The 14,856-nt window shown below is 51.5% G+C and overlaps 4 protein-coding genes across 4 annotated transcripts; all 4 read left to right on the plus strand.

Moving 5' to 3' along the window:
- Window positions 1-4,575: 4,575 nt before the first annotated feature.
- On the plus strand, window positions 4,576-5,766 carry HER10_EVM0010935 (uncharacterized protein; the record flags this gene model as incomplete). The annotated part of the gene is made up of 1 exon (XM_035480379.1): window positions 4,576-5,766. One exon carries the CDS (start codon window positions 4,576-4,578, stop codon window positions 5,764-5,766), a length of 1,191 nt encoding a protein of 396 aa, XP_035334378.1.
- Window positions 5,767-6,966: 1,200 nt separating this feature from the next.
- On the plus strand, window positions 6,967-7,911 carry HER10_EVM0011525 (uncharacterized protein; the record flags this gene model as incomplete). Its single annotated transcript, XM_035480955.1, has 1 exon — window positions 6,967-7,911. The coding sequence occupies one exon, from the start codon at window positions 6,967-6,969 to the stop codon at window positions 7,909-7,911; it is 945 nt and encodes a 314-aa protein (XP_035334419.1).
- A 543-nt stretch (window positions 7,912-8,454) lies between these two features.
- Window positions 8,455-10,050, plus strand: HER10_EVM0001237 (diphosphomevalonate decarboxylase). The gene is made up of 2 exons (XM_035470992.1): window positions 8,455-8,770; window positions 8,829-10,050. Exons 1-2 carry the CDS (start codon window positions 8,709-8,711, stop codon window positions 9,940-9,942), a joined length of 1,176 nt encoding a protein of 391 aa, XP_035333706.1. The 5' UTR covers window positions 8,455-8,708; the 3' UTR covers window positions 9,943-10,050.
- Window positions 10,051-10,419: 369 nt separating this feature from the next.
- Window positions 10,420-11,881, plus strand: HER10_EVM0007629 (uncharacterized protein; the record flags this gene model as incomplete). The annotated part of the gene is made up of 1 exon (XM_035477181.1): window positions 10,420-11,881. Exon 1 carries the CDS (start codon window positions 10,448-10,450, stop codon window positions 11,879-11,881), a length of 1,434 nt encoding a protein of 477 aa, XP_035334130.1. The 5' UTR covers window positions 10,420-10,447.
- Window positions 11,882-14,856: the final 2,975 nt, after the last annotated feature.

The following is a 14,856-nucleotide window of genomic DNA, read 5'->3' on the forward strand; positions in this document are numbered from 1 at the left end:
GATAGCTCGCCGGGCTTTAGTCTTCAGTGGTATGCTCTTGAAAACGATACAAGCTCAGATGTTCCCAGTCTCTCGGAGCCAACACTCAGATGGCCGATGAAGTCTCGTCGTCGGCTCCCGTTTCTTCGGCGGATCCCTGTCTCCCAGACATGTTGTGCTAATTCGATCCCATGCTCGTCGATGATGATGATGATGGTCTTGAAAGCTGATCAGGAAGCAGTGATGACCTGAGACGGAACTCTCCTGTGCTAGTAGTAGAAAAATGGAGTCTGGGTTATGATCAATCATTGTGTCTGGCGTTTTGTTCCGCCGGCCTGGGTCAGATGGTTATATGGGTTCGCCTTGCCGTAAGCCGAGATCGAAACGGGACTGGAGCCTTCTCGCATCATTCGATATGGAAACCAGGGCAAAGGCTGTGTGTCTGGCCTGCTTCGGGATGAGCTTGTAGAGGTTCCATGTATGCAGTAGCTCTTAGGTTTTGCAGGGGACGCTGGCTTTGGCTAGCAGCCGTACATAGGGTGTGGTCGAGGTTTCTGTCCCAGGGCTGGGCCACGAGGCAGAGGAGACGTCAACGACAGGGCAGATGGGGACTCTTGTGTGGCCTCCACTCCACCACCATCTTCGAGATAGTTAGCCAGGGGTTTGAGACGGCCGAAGCTTGCGGATGCGACGATGTGCTCGGGATGCACCTCGTTGCGGACACCGATGGATATGCAGGCTATCAGACCCCCACGAACTCTGATTCTGGTCCTTCTACATCTCAAAAGTCAGCATGGCATAATGCCGGCGCGAATATGCTGTGTTTGTGTATGTGAGCTGCAAAATTGAAGGCGGCAACTAGCCGCTCGTTGAAAATGGGCTGAAGGAGCGCTGCGAAGCTAAAGATGGGTGCTTGGCGACGTTAAACTGGGTAGCCAATCTACGGCCGGGATTGGAGCACGGTGTTCAATGGTTCGAGGAGGCCAAGTCTCACCACCAACACGGCCTGTAGATGCTGTGTTCTTCACAATCATACACATTATCCCCCTTTCTGTTGCTGGTCTCTCCTTTGTCCTATAATGCCCGTCCTGCATCCGTCGGGTCTTGTGGATGCTCAATCACCTATGTACGCGAACTTCGGCTACAGTAGTATTAAGCTGCTGTTACCACACTAAAATACTGACCTGCTGTGCAGTAGAGTAAGATATGGTTCAAAAGGTGGGTAGGTATCTTATGCATGAGGTGTCGACCCAACCTGGAAGGCATCCAGCAAATTCCATAGACCGCGCTTTTTAATTCAACGTAGAGAAAAGTACTAGATTAAAAATAATAAGAAAGTTCTAATTTCTTAATTTATTTTTTGTTACAACCTAGCTATAATGTAATATTAACTATCTAAGAGGTTTGTATTTCTGACGACTTACTTTAGTGTTACTACCGGTATCACCCACGGTAGCAGTTGCGGTCCCGTCAACGTCTGCTTCTTCTGGGTAAGACCTCACTTCAGCGTCTCGTAAGGGCGTCATCGTCATGAGTATACACTTTGCCCTCAACTGAGAGAATAAGAAGAAGGGGGCTGACTATAGATGAACAATAGACCCAGTGCATCGACGTCAAGCCTTGCGAGGTTCACACCGTGCCTACTGAGAAGGTTGCTGGTGGCATCAGCGCTCAAGGACTGTGCTATTCCATGGCATACCACGGATGCGGCGGCCGTGTGACTGCTTCTAACACTATGATCCGTTGCCCCAATGGCTACTAAACGTTGTGCAAAACTGGGCAGAACGCGGTGGTGGTAATGGTGTAACCGCAACTCTGCCCTGTGTGGCTGCGCTATCCGGTGGCCTGGCTGATCTTGGTCTCCGGTCCTTCATTTATCTTTCTCACTATTCATCTATTTGTTCTCGCAAACAATTACCGAAATTTTGGCACCTTATCTGGCTTCTATATTGACTTCTGCGTTGTTCTCGAGCTAAATCTTTACACTCATTCCTATCAGGACGACTTATGACTCAATCGTAGTCAATACTTTTCCCCTAGGCCAAGACCAAGATATAACGCCATCAGTGACTTTTCGGCGCACTTGTCCAGAAATACGCCAGAGTATCCTCGGTTGTGTATGATACTAGGTCGTATTTGAGTTTAGAAAGAAGGGGACTTCGTCAATCGGTCGCCTGTTGCTAAATCTACGCACAACTAATTGATTCCGGGGGGTTTCGGTCATTATCCCACCGGCTATGATGTTGTTTCGATTGAGTAAGATCGCAGGTGTCTGGTCTCCTGAACTCTATTGTACAGCGCTACTGTCGGTCATATCCGTTCCAATCTATTTGGATCCTGGGTGTGACTCGCAGTTCCATTGTTATTTAAACATAGCATGACTCCTCATAGGCTCACATGTTGCCAATTCAACTACACTCTCGGCTCATATCTTTAGGTTATTTCATATCTCAGACATTGCTCAACTTTCAGCACCAATAGCAAGTTTCTTTACTAAAGTTCTGATTGTATATCACTTACTCGAAGACTCGTAACCTCACATTTCAAGCTCAAAATGCGCTTTCCTATCTTTGTTGCCCACGCAGGCCTTGCAATTGCCGCTACGGCCCCAGGCTGCCACTTTTGGATCAGAGAGATTTCTACGGGCCAGAATGTCGGTCAAGGCTGCGTCGGAAAGGGCTGGACAACTTATCCTTGGGCAGCTAAAACCCGCGTCGGTGTCACGGCAGACCAGTCATGCAATCTCAAGACAGAGAGCACCACATACGCTGCTCAGTTCGATGGCGAATGCACCGCAACAGTACAAGGCAAATAAAATACAGTCTGGTGAGTGAATTAAATATCAAAACTATCTTTGGCTGGCGCTGAGACGTCATGATTTAGCATCCGAACAACGAAGAAAAATGACCCCCGTAAAGGAACGGTTGTATGGCGATGGGGGTGGATATTTGAGAGTTGCTAGTCATGATCACGCTTTATATGGCAAAGTCTAGAGTCAAACTCTTCACTAGGTGTCTTGTTCACGTCGACGATGTACTGCATGCTTTGCAAAGTAGTGACAGTTTCGAATAGCAAATAACATGGTTATGAATGAAGTTGTGAGATAGTGTACTGTCAGTAAAGATGATATCGAGCCAACGATTATCATTAGATACGTCAATCGTCTTGGTAAGCACTAGCAATCAAATTTCTTAGATTCTACACAAATGCGGTTAGGTGGGCAACTTACCAGCCAAACCCTTATAGAACGGGCAAATCTGCGCGTGAAGAAGTAGGATGGGGTTTCATAGGTCGGACATATAGTAGCATAGGCTTTGATCTCTCTTCCCAAAAATGTGCCAGTCGGACTCGATACGCTAAGCAAAACGCTCTAACCGCTTCGATCCGTCCAATTACTAAGTATGAGAGCTCCTGCAAAGCCGCAGACATTGTCATACATTAAAGAGGCTACAATACCTCTTCTCAGAGGGGGCGACGGAGGACCCGTTGATCTGTAATTTGTAGTGTTTTACGGCACTGATCTTAGCATGTCTGTTGTCTGTGGGCTTTCTCTGTATAGAAAGTGATATCGTTCTGTGAGACTGATTTCTGACAGGCAGGAAGTGTGGCGTATCAAGAAACGAAAAGTCCATTTCCACATTCCTCATACCGGAGATGGATCACTTCTCGGAATCAATGAGAATTGGCAGTCGAACGCATAGGAAAGTGATAATGTTACAGTAGCCATAGTAACTTCCCCAGTTTTGTACTGTAGCGGGTTTTCTAAACTGCCATTTTGAGTTGAGCGTGAGCTTGAAGCAAAACGTGGACATCGTGTAATCAGACTGTGTTCCGTACCTGATGAGTCATTTTCCTGGATAGCCAGGTCCTGTCGTTTAGAACAGTCTTATGTGTCTACAAAACCGGAATTAACGCACTAGAACTTGTTGTAGCAACCACGACTTCTCTATCTACGTCCCAACGTGACTAGAAAGTCTTCCTAAGTAAGTGGGCTGTATCTGGGTGCTCTTGTTGGCCGGCTTTGACTAGTATATGCGAGTCAGGATCGCTTCTGTTGGTGCAAGAACCCTGCCCGGTATTTTGGGAGCAAAAGGGGCTTCGAGACTTATCGCGTCTCGGGGTGACCACAAAATCCGGATTCAATTCCCTTGAAGGGTTGGCCATCTCCTACTATCACACCGGGTGCAAGTGGACTATAGCAAAATCACCTCCAGTTTTTACTAACCAATGCCTTTGTTGACAAGGCGGATGTACCAAAGCTGTGAAGCAAGTGATGGGATATCATTCGCCAGTAAAAGTACTTACGCAAACGCGGACTGATTTCAACTTGAACCCGATGGGGAATTGCTCGCCCTTCGGCATTGTCGTGATGACCGGCTTCATAATGTCGCGCTTACTGACGATCCGATGGTCTTGTCATCCGACGTAACATTAAGTTGTCTATGGTTATCTTATTATAAGCCTCTTTGCGTAATTGCGTATTCGTAGATGATGATAAAGAAGCCAACTCTTTTCAACACGCCATTTTACCCCAACCTGCATCGGACGGCTCATCAACAGCTTTCAAAGAACAGCTTGAATTGAATCATCTCCATTATGCTCCGTCTAAGCCCCGACGAGTCATTCCATTTCGAGTTGTTGCGACTCCTCGCCCACGCAACATACGGAGGTGCCGACGTTGGTGAGGTTCTCGCGATCGCTTCAGAAATCACTCCCGGCGACTTTGAGTCCTTCCACGATGCCTTCGTCAAGCGTGCAGAAAGAATTCTGGAGCAAGAAAATAAGGCAACCAATCCGATATCAATTCGCGACGCCATGTTCCGAGCATCTACCTATTATAGAGCTGCCGACTTCTACATCCACGGCGATTGGGAAGATCCACGCATCTTGTCTCTTTGGGACAAGCAGACGGCATGCTTTGACCAAGCAATCTCTCGACTTCCCATTCCCGGTTATAGGCGTGTGGTCAAGGGACCAGGCTTCGACATACCCGTCATCTTTTTCCCGGCACGTGGGACTACCGACGAGAAATTGCCGACCATAGTCCTCGGCAATGGTTATGATGGCTCCTTGGAAGAGATGTACCATCAGTATGGTGCTGGGATCCTAGAACGTGGCTGGAATGTTCTATGCTACGACGGCCCAGGGCAGATCTGTGCACGCCGATACCAAGGAATCGGTTTCACGCACGAGTGGGAAACTGTCGTCTCTCCCGTTCTTGACTTCCTGGAAACATTGCCAATCGTCAACATGAAGCAGATTGGGATCGTCGGAAACTCGATGGCAGGATTGCTCGCAGCCCGCGCTGCTGCTTTCGACCACCGCCTTGCTGCGGTATTTAGTATCGATGGATTATACAATCTTATGGATACCCCCGTCTTCGATGTTGAGAAGGGCTTGGCTCGATACTCGGGAGTCCAGGACTTTGCTGCAGCAGAGAAGATCTTCGAGGACCCGAGTGTACCAACGACAGCTCGCTGGGCCCTGTCTCATGGTTTATGGGCTTTCAAAGTCCGGACACCGGCAGAGTACTTGGAAAAAGCATCCCATTTCAACTTGAAGGGCATAGCCGACAAAATTCAGTGTCCTGTATTTGTTGCTGATGCCGCGGACGATCACTTTTTCAAAGGACAACCTGAAGCAATGCGGGATGCTTTAGGTGACAAAGCCCATTACGTTGTATTCACGGCAGACGACGCGGCAGGCGAACATTGCCATGTTGGTGCTGCAAGATATACTAATCAGGTCATGTTTGACTGGTTTGAGGAGAAGATCATCAAAACATAGGTCAAGATAGGCTTTCATTAGCCCCATGGTGAAGAGTTGTTGTCGACTGTCAGGCTAGCCAAAAACGCAGAGTAACCGACGTCTCGAAGTACCTTTGACAAGGAATTTTGTCGATGTTGTTGGTTTCTTTCCTGGTAGCTTTAGCCTTGTTGACTGAAATACAGAGATTCCTATGACAGGTGGTAATCGCACGGTTCAGATGCGGTGATGCATTTTCTGAGATCTGTGAGATTCATGACACGCTCCCGCACCCTCCCAAGTCCTTTCCTTGAAACTAATGATATCCCAACCTATACCCTATCCGCCAGTGTGAACTTTGGCCAAAACGACTAGGAGTGAGTCTTTACGATCGCATTGTTTTGAAAGAATGTACTTGATTTCCGTTTCCAATGCCCTTGGCAGCAAAATGCAAAGATGAGCTGAGCCTCTGGCTGCCCACCCGAGTCCTACCCCACCTCGAGTATGAAGATCATATGTGCTGTATAAAAGTTCCCGATGTATCAGACCAGCTTCTGGGTGTCTCTTTTCCACAGCACCATTAAGCCCATTTTTCATTCTAGCCCTTACCACAAAGGTGCGGCACTAAACTCATGTGTGGCTTCCCATCCCGCTGGAGCTACCCAAAGATGCCCTCAAAACCATCCACGATACTTTGAGAAAAACCCGGTATCAATACACTTGGCTCACATATTTATTCTTCCTCTGGGGCGAAACGGTCAAGAAATAGACATCAGGCCACACGACTGGCTTTCACCCTATGGAAATTCTTCATTTACCTTGACGGCTTTCGAAGGTACTGCGGTATACAGTTGCGGTCTAAGCCGGCTGCCACGATCTAAGGGTACATACATCGTCGACTGCTATCTCCGATACTAAGGACTCGAAGGACCTTGACTGCCACAACGCCTTCATCACATCACTCTCAAAACTTTCCCTCTATAATTGGGAATAAAAAGCCAGCCCATCCCCTGTTTCTTTCTCCTTTCCTTCTGCAGGCTCACCTCACCTCGAACAAACACAATCCACTTTCTACTCTTCATCTCATTCTCAGTTGACTACTGCGGCGATTCACTCACTTTCCACTTGCGCCTACTTCATCTCATATCTCTGGCTCCTATACAAAAAACCCCGAGATTGTCTTAGCTGCGGCTCTTTTCTCTCTACAACCCACCTTAACTTCTATTCCAATAGGTAATCAACATGCCTTTTATCGGAGCTACGCTTTCCTCTGCCCCAAGGGCTCAGGGGAATACCACAACCACTCCCCGTCGCATGCCGCTTAGCAATGTCCTTGTTTTCAACGAAGACAGCGCCTTTCATGAGGAGCAGCAGCCTTTCGGTAGCGACGACTTCACTATCTTTTGTGATGAAGAAGACATCAGCACTTCTGCGGAGCAACGATCTACCAGTAGCGGAGACTTCGCCATCTTCTGTGATGGCGAAGACAACGCTATCTCTGAGGAGCAACAACCTTTCAGCAATCATGACTTCACCATCTTCTGTGACGAGTCTGAAGAGAAATTTCGTCCAGCCAACGGGGACATCAACATCGGCTTCGAAGATGGATCGAGGTACACCATCCCAGAACTGCAAGGTACCGTCGGCGTCCTCCAAGAGCGACACCCCAACATCGTGGGCAGAGCAATCGACCACAACGGACACTACGGTCACCTACCCGCCACCATGACCAAAGAGCATGCGCCTGCCAACAGTGAAGTCTCTGCATCCCTTCACTATCTCCATCCAAACCCCGAACAGGGTGCCCCAGGCCGACACCTCACTCCCGAGCAAGTCGAACGCTCGGCTCGCATGCTCTCACTGGATAACGCCATCGACCAACTTCACGATCCCCTCATCTACGAAGATCGTCAGGTCCTTCGCCGCATCGTGCGGCTGCTGGATATCCGCCGCCAAGAGCTCTTGAGGTACGGCATCAGCGTCGAAGAGGATTCGCCGGAGGTTGAGCTGCCTGAGACCGTCGACGACATTGAAGACCTTGCGATGCAAGCCAGTGTCAGTTTCGATTACTCGTTTGTTCTCAGCGCTATTGAAGCCATCGATACTCTCGCTCAGAGTGTCTGGTTCTGCAATGAAGAAGAGCAGGAGTCGAACAAGGAGAATATTCCTCCTGAGCTCATGGGCTAGATGGAATGGAGAAAGATGATGCAGAGCATGAAGGCCTGCTGGGGAGGACAAACAATACAAAGGGACAGAGCCAGGTGATCAAGTTCTACCATTCTTGGCGACTACGGTTTGAAGTAGTCTCATGATATCACGACGAGCTTATGAGATACGAGCAATGAGACATGACTAGATGATTAGACGGGATTTTGCATCACGCAATTGGGATCGCTTGGAGTATTGGAGCATTGCATCGGCGTTTGGTCATTAAAAGCCTTGAATTCATAGACGAATAATTCTAATGTTTGCGCCTTGCATACGACAAGTTCTCCATGAATAGGCTGAACAAAGTGATGTCTGAGTTATCAAGTGAATGAGCGAGGTGAAGTTTGTGAGACATTCACTGACCAGAGAGTGAGTACGTATCTTTGGCAGGGTCCAAGCGCCGTTTCCCCTGAGGACCCCGCACTAAGCCTCTTCAGGCAAAGATCGCAGGTAATCCCATCCTGGAAATTGATGCTAATTATTGTTTGCCTACGGTATTGTTTTGTGAGGGGACGAGCTTCGCAACCCCGCCAAGTCACTCCTTGTCCGGCTTCACCAACTCCATCCCAGTGTCCTTGTCCTCAGAGATCCGGACCTCCAGCAGTCAACGCAGTTTCAAGTACTGATTCTTCTTTGTGATACCCCAAGTCTTTGTTCTTTTTTCCAAGGTATGAGTCTCCTTTGCCTCTCAATGCATCCCAGTATCACCTTATCTAATTTTGCCCCGCCTTGAATTTCACTGACCGCCTCCAGCAGACCGCAAACTCGATTGCAATATGTCAGACAACAAGGTCTATCGCGCCAGCACCACGGCACCTGTCAACATTGCCGTCGTCAAGTATGTTCTGCCAAGCTGCAACTGTATATTCACAAAGGTTCAATGCTAACAAACACAGGTACTGGGGTAAGCGCGACCCGAAGCTCAACCTCCCCACCAACAGCTCCCTCTCCGTCACCCTCTCCCAAGCCGACCTCCGAACCCTGACGACGGCATCCTGCTCCGCCAACTACCCCGAAGGTGATAGCCTCATTCTCAACGGCGAAGCCTCCGATGTCTCGGGCGCCCGCACACAGGCCTGCTTCCGCGAGCTGCGCGCCCGCCGCGCCGCCCTCGAGGAGAAGACCCCCTCCCTCCCGAAGCTCTCCAAGCTGCCCCTGAAGATCGTCACCGAGAACAACTTCCCCACCGCCGCCGGACTCGCCTCCTCGGCCGCCGGCTTCGCCGCCCTCGTCCGCGCCATCGCCGACCTCTACGAGCTCCCCGAGTCCCCCTCTGAGCTGTCCCTCATCGCGAGACAGGGCTCCGGCTCCGCGTGCCGCAGTCTGTTTGGCGGATATGTCGCGTGGAGAATGGGCGACAAGGCGGACGGCACGGATTCCAAGGCCGACCTCGTTGCCGAGGCGTCGCACTGGCCCGAGATGCGCGCCCTGATCCTGGTCGTCAGCGCGGCCAAGAAGGGCGTCTCGTCGACTTCGGGCATGCAGCAGACGGTCGCGACGTCGGGCCTGTTCAAGCAGCGCGTTGCCGAGGTCGTGCCGAAGCACATGGGCGAGATGGAGGAGGCCATTGCCAAGCGCGACTTTGAAAAGTTTGCCGAGGTCACCATGCGCGACTCCAACTCGTTCCACTCCTCGTGCGCGGATACCTACCCTCCCATCTTTTACATGAACGACGTCTCGCGTGCCGCCATCCGCGCCGTGGAGCAGATCAATGCCGCTGCTGGAAAGACTATTGCTGCGTACACCTTTGACGCCGGCCCGAACGCTGTCATCTACTACCTTGAGGAGAATGCCGCTGCTGTCGTTGGTGCTTTCTCCCCTGTCTTGGGATCCGTCGGTGGATGGAAGGAAGGCGCCAAGGATCTCAAGTCCTCTGTGGCCTTGGACGAGACTGTTGCCGGTATCATCCAGAGCGGTGTCAGCCGTGTTATCCAGACTGGCGTTGGCGAGGGCCCGATCAAGTCCGACATTTACCTTGTTGGCGAGGATGGTGAGCCGGTTAAGCGGTAATCTGTTCAGTCCATTTTTGGCGGCATCTAAACAAGCTTCAAGTTGCTCAAAAGTCCTCTTTGTGCGTATATAAACACTTAATTAAATACCACTTCGAATTCCTGCTAGTATTAGCGAACGTGCTGTCAGTGGTGAAGCATAGCTAAGTGTGAACACTTATCATGAGTGGCCCATCTCAATTCCCAGCAGCATGTCTGACCAGCTCTGAGTATTCCAGCCAAGCACGACACAGAGTCTACAAGCATCTGGGCAGGAATAAGATCATGAACTGGGATTGCAAGTAAAAACATCAGCGCCAACTCAGTGTCTTCGAGACTTTATTTGGAGAGATTGCTGGCTGACATATCGCAAGGCAGCATTTCCACGTCCTGAAAGTTCTCCCTTTTGCCTTCAAGGTGGGACCCACTTTTCTCATTCAACCTCACTCCTGCCTTCCTGCCACATCGCTGTTTCCTTGGCCATCCCTCTGCGAAAATTCTCAAACGAACAACAAACCACAGAAAAAATGGCAGGAGCCGAGGAGAAAGAAGTCCTCATTGAGGAAAGAGATGGAACCGGAAGAATTACCCACCGCTGGCTGCACAACACCGGCTCACAAAAAATAACACTTGTGCGCCAGTCTCACCAAAACACCATCCCGACTCTCACCACGGCCCTCGAGACCTCAACGACAGCTGGGCTCGCCAACATGCGTCAGATTCTCTACGACGCATTCCTGCCAATCGGCTACCCGGAATCGGTGACTCCTGATTACATTGGCTACCAGACATTCGACTCCCTCCAGGCCTTCTTCTCTACAATCACCGGCCTCCTTGCCAACCGGGCCATCCTTCAAGGCCTCGGAGTTGGCGACGCGTCGTCTTCCGCGACATACGCCCTGCTCCTTACAATCCTCAAGGATGGAATCTCTCGCGTCGCCACAATTGTCTTCGCCTACCGTTTCGGCCTGGTCATTGAGCCAGAGTGCAAGAGATACCGCTACCTTGCTGATATTTTCAATGATAGCGCCTTCTTCCTCGACCTCTTCAGCCCCTACTTTGACCCTTGGACCAAAGTCCTCGCTCTTGTTCTCGCAGAAGCTCTTCGCGCCATGTGCGGTGTCGCCGCCGGCGCCAGCAAGGCCGCTCTGTCCAAGCACTTTGCCCGTCGCAACAACCTTAGCGAGCTCAACGCCAAGGAGGCATCTCAAGAGACCGCTGTCGGCCTCGTCGGTCTTCTGGTGGGATCCATCGTTGTGCGCTACGTCGAGAGCAGGGAAGCCGTCTTTGCGCTCATGGTCGTGCTCGTCTTTGTCCATCTCGGCATGAATTACCTCGGGGTCCGCTGCGTCCAGCTCAACGTCCTCAACCAGCAACGCGCTACGATCCTCTTCAAGCACTACATGCAGACGAAGCAGATTCTTTCCCCCGCTCAGGTCGCCTCGCGCGAGAGCATCGTCTTCTGGACTCCCGTTATCAAGGATCACCTCGGGGAGGTCATCACCAAGATTGGCTTTGCCAAGAGCTATGCCCACGCCATGACTGCGGACCTCAAGAGCGCTCGCGTCCGCTTTGTCACGCCCGAGCAGCAGTCTACCGAAAAGGGAGGTCAAAAGGCTCATCCGGGCTTCATTCTTTGCCTTTGCGAGAGAGGAGACATCGCCACGATCAGAATCCTACTCTTAGGGGACCGGTCCCCCACGGAGGCGAACGACATCAACACGCTCATGGCGTGGTACTACGCCACCATGCTCGCCCATGACAGAGCCCTGGCTTCGAAGACTGGCAGTCAGAAGCTGCTCCACGGTGCTGTCCCCGTGGACGAGATTGAGATCGGCGAAAGCATTGAGAAGTTGGATTTCAAGGCGCTTGAGGAGGCGGGCTGGGATGTCAATGAGACCAACCTGGACGCCTTTGCTCCGCGTATCAGCATTGGCTTCGAAGACAAGAAGGAGCTGTAGTCTGATGGAATGGATAGTAACTACAAGGGACCATGCTTGGGACAACGGTTGCTCAAAGGAAACCGGGCATTTGGGATGGATGACGCTCATAATGTATGATTGATGATACCTGTGACCCTCTATTCGATCTGAGGCTGTCACTTTTGCAAATAATTCAACTCGGTGTACACTGGACTTTGTCTGCCGTGTAAAGCAATGTTACACCAACCGAGCAAAGGAGTGTTTATCTGATGAACAATTGTGAGAAGGAGGATGCAAGCATCGTGACCTTGTGACCGAGATCTTTTCTCGTAGATCCCCAGACTGTCCGATCTAGCTTTTCCTTTCCTTTACATGTCGAATAGAGTGAAGACCGTACCGGATCGCTTCTGAAACCTGGCATACAGCAACATCCTTCCATGACGGAGCTGATCGAGGCAGAAATGCGTTTGCGGCAAGTCTGTAATAGTGGCTACCTTACACCATGCTCTCGCCAGACATGGGAATTGAACACCAAATCTAGCTGAAGCAGTCCGAACTCGAAACAGCGGCAACAACAATACGGGAAACAGATCCCGAGGATTATCTACCCCAGAACGGAGACATGCAGATCAATTCGGCTCCGATCGCATGGCAGCCTGCCCAATCTAGGCCACTAGACAAGAGGGGAAAAAAAGGGAAAGGCAGCCCGAAGCGCGACAGGGGACCAGGTTCAGCGTTCCCCATTTCCTGAAGCGGACCTAAAGAATTCTTTTCCCTTTGCCGCACGAATCGCCGCAGTGTGTGCAGTGTCGTTGGGGGCTCCGCGCTCCGCCTCGCCTTGCAAATCAAGTTATTCAGCATACTATAGCCGCGCCGCCGTTATCGGACGACCATACTGCGCAGTAGACGTCCACACCTCCGGTGCGGCGGGTGCTCCGTGTGCTATTGCGTACAACCGGGATCGGGATGGACTGCTGCGGATATAGTGAGTGGCAATCCTACAGCGCGATTCGCGCCGGGAATGGTTCGACACCCGGCTTTCGGTTCTTGAAGACGGCAGGCAGGGGGAGAATAGACGTTTTAATTTCGGGAGCACGTCATCGGCCGGAGGGGGAGATGGATCATGGAGACATTGGCAGAGAGAGAGGTTTGGGTAGTTCACTGACGGTGGAAAGCTAGCCCTATCCACAAGTCGCAATTCAGGAAAGGATCTTGACCAAGAAATCCTACACAGGACAGTACCGATAGAAAAAGTAGTTAGGATCAGAGCCGAGCGTCTTCCCCTATGCAGAAGAGGGCTACAGACGCCAAAGGTTCACAGTAGCCGCCCTTTGTAGAAGGTAATTCTAGACGAGGCAACACTAGTAACAAACAAGCTGCCCAACGAGACCAAAATCCACCACGAAAGAGAAAAAACGTGCCCAGCGGCTTGCAATTCGCGCCGTCTTACCTCGCTAGCCGGCCCGGTAACCACCCAGAACCCTTCCAAACCGGCCAGGACCCCCGGCGGGAAGGGCAGACAGACACGCACACAGGCACACAGAGCAGCGCGCCGCACGCGCAAGCGGCGCTGATGCAATGCAATGCAGGGCCCGGGATCCCAAGTCCACTCTGGCCCGGCCGCCTGCTGTAACCTCACCTCTCCTCCAGGCTCCCCTCCATCGCAGACGTCCGTGCCGTGGGGGTTTGAACTTTGAGCTGGTCTGTCTGTCTGTCACTACTAGCTTCGCTTTGGTTTGTCCGGCTTGCTGGAGTTAAGCTGGAGTGTGGGCTTGCTTAGATCCGGTGGGAAGGGTTTGCCGTGTTGGGCAAAAACTGCCCGGGGGAAGACGGGGGGAGCAGATGTATCTGTACAGATGTGACGACCGGCAGACAGCTTGCACATCAGGTCTCAAAGACGAGGACACCCTCTCTTACCTTTGCTCGCGTGCTCTGGGCTGAAGAGAAGCGAAGAAGTCGTGTCTCGGTAGCGGTTTCGTGCCCGCTGGCTGGTTCAAGATCATGTCCCGGTCGCCCGCAGAATCGTTCGATGCAGGGCGCCCATCTCCGTCGAAGAGGTCCTCCTACACTACAAGTCCTGTCCCGTCCCTTTTGGGCGTCAAGAGGTTTCGTGGGTGCTGCGGTGTGGATGGACCGGGATCGGGAAGCATGGACGAGGACTGCGTATTCCTTGCTGGACAGTTGCCTTCTTCGTCTTGTTCACTCAGTTTTCCCCAAAGTATCGCGTATCGCCGGTTCCCCCGGATGTGACATTCTGTCCTCGCAAACCGTTCCCCGGCGCTTTTCAGTTGATTGATAATACTCCCAATTCGCCAATGGGTTTGGGCCGTTGGGGTCGTCACATCACCATCCCTTCCCTTCCCCCTTCCCTTTCCCCGCGCAATGTTGATCACTGATCTCCCGAGTCCCAGGCAGGCCTTACAAACTACAGCTACCACTAGGCTAAAAACCCCGAACGCCGACCGTCGCACCGCGGGACACCGCCGGAGACCGCGGCAGTTGTTGTCACTCGCGGCAGGGTGCCCTAGGGGGGGTTGATAGCATGGTACAGTGACAGTCAAGACAGTGTACAAACACTGGAGTCCAGGGAGAGCAGGAGAGACACTGCAGAGTCGCAAAAAAGTCTAATCTCCAGAATTTGGGCTTGTGCCAGAAGTCTGGGGAAGTTCAAGGGTGACCACTGGAGCTCGGTTTCGCTCGCACAAAAGGTCGGACGAAAATTTGTCTTGGCAGAACTCGAGAGCTTATTGCCCTACCTTGGGTGGTACGCCAAGTAACAGGTATGCCGAAATGCAGATTGACATCTCACTTGGTCAGATTTGACCCAGTTTGCGATGCTGCCGTTGTGACAATGTCTGTTCGATGGGTGGGATTCCTCGTCGGCCACGTCAAGTATCCGTACTCTAGATAGAGTCTAGACAAGGAATGCTCCTTACCGCAGTTGTGAAAGTTGCCGCCGCCAAGAAATAGTTCAGAGCACAAGAGACGAAATTGCAAACACATACCCCAAAAGG

The sequence above is a fragment of the Colletotrichum scovillei genome, assembly GCF_011075155.1.
Source record: "Colletotrichum scovillei strain TJNH1 chromosome Unknown Contig00005, whole genome shotgun sequence".
NCBI lineage: Eukaryota > Fungi > Ascomycota > Sordariomycetes > Glomerellales > Glomerellaceae > Colletotrichum > Colletotrichum scovillei.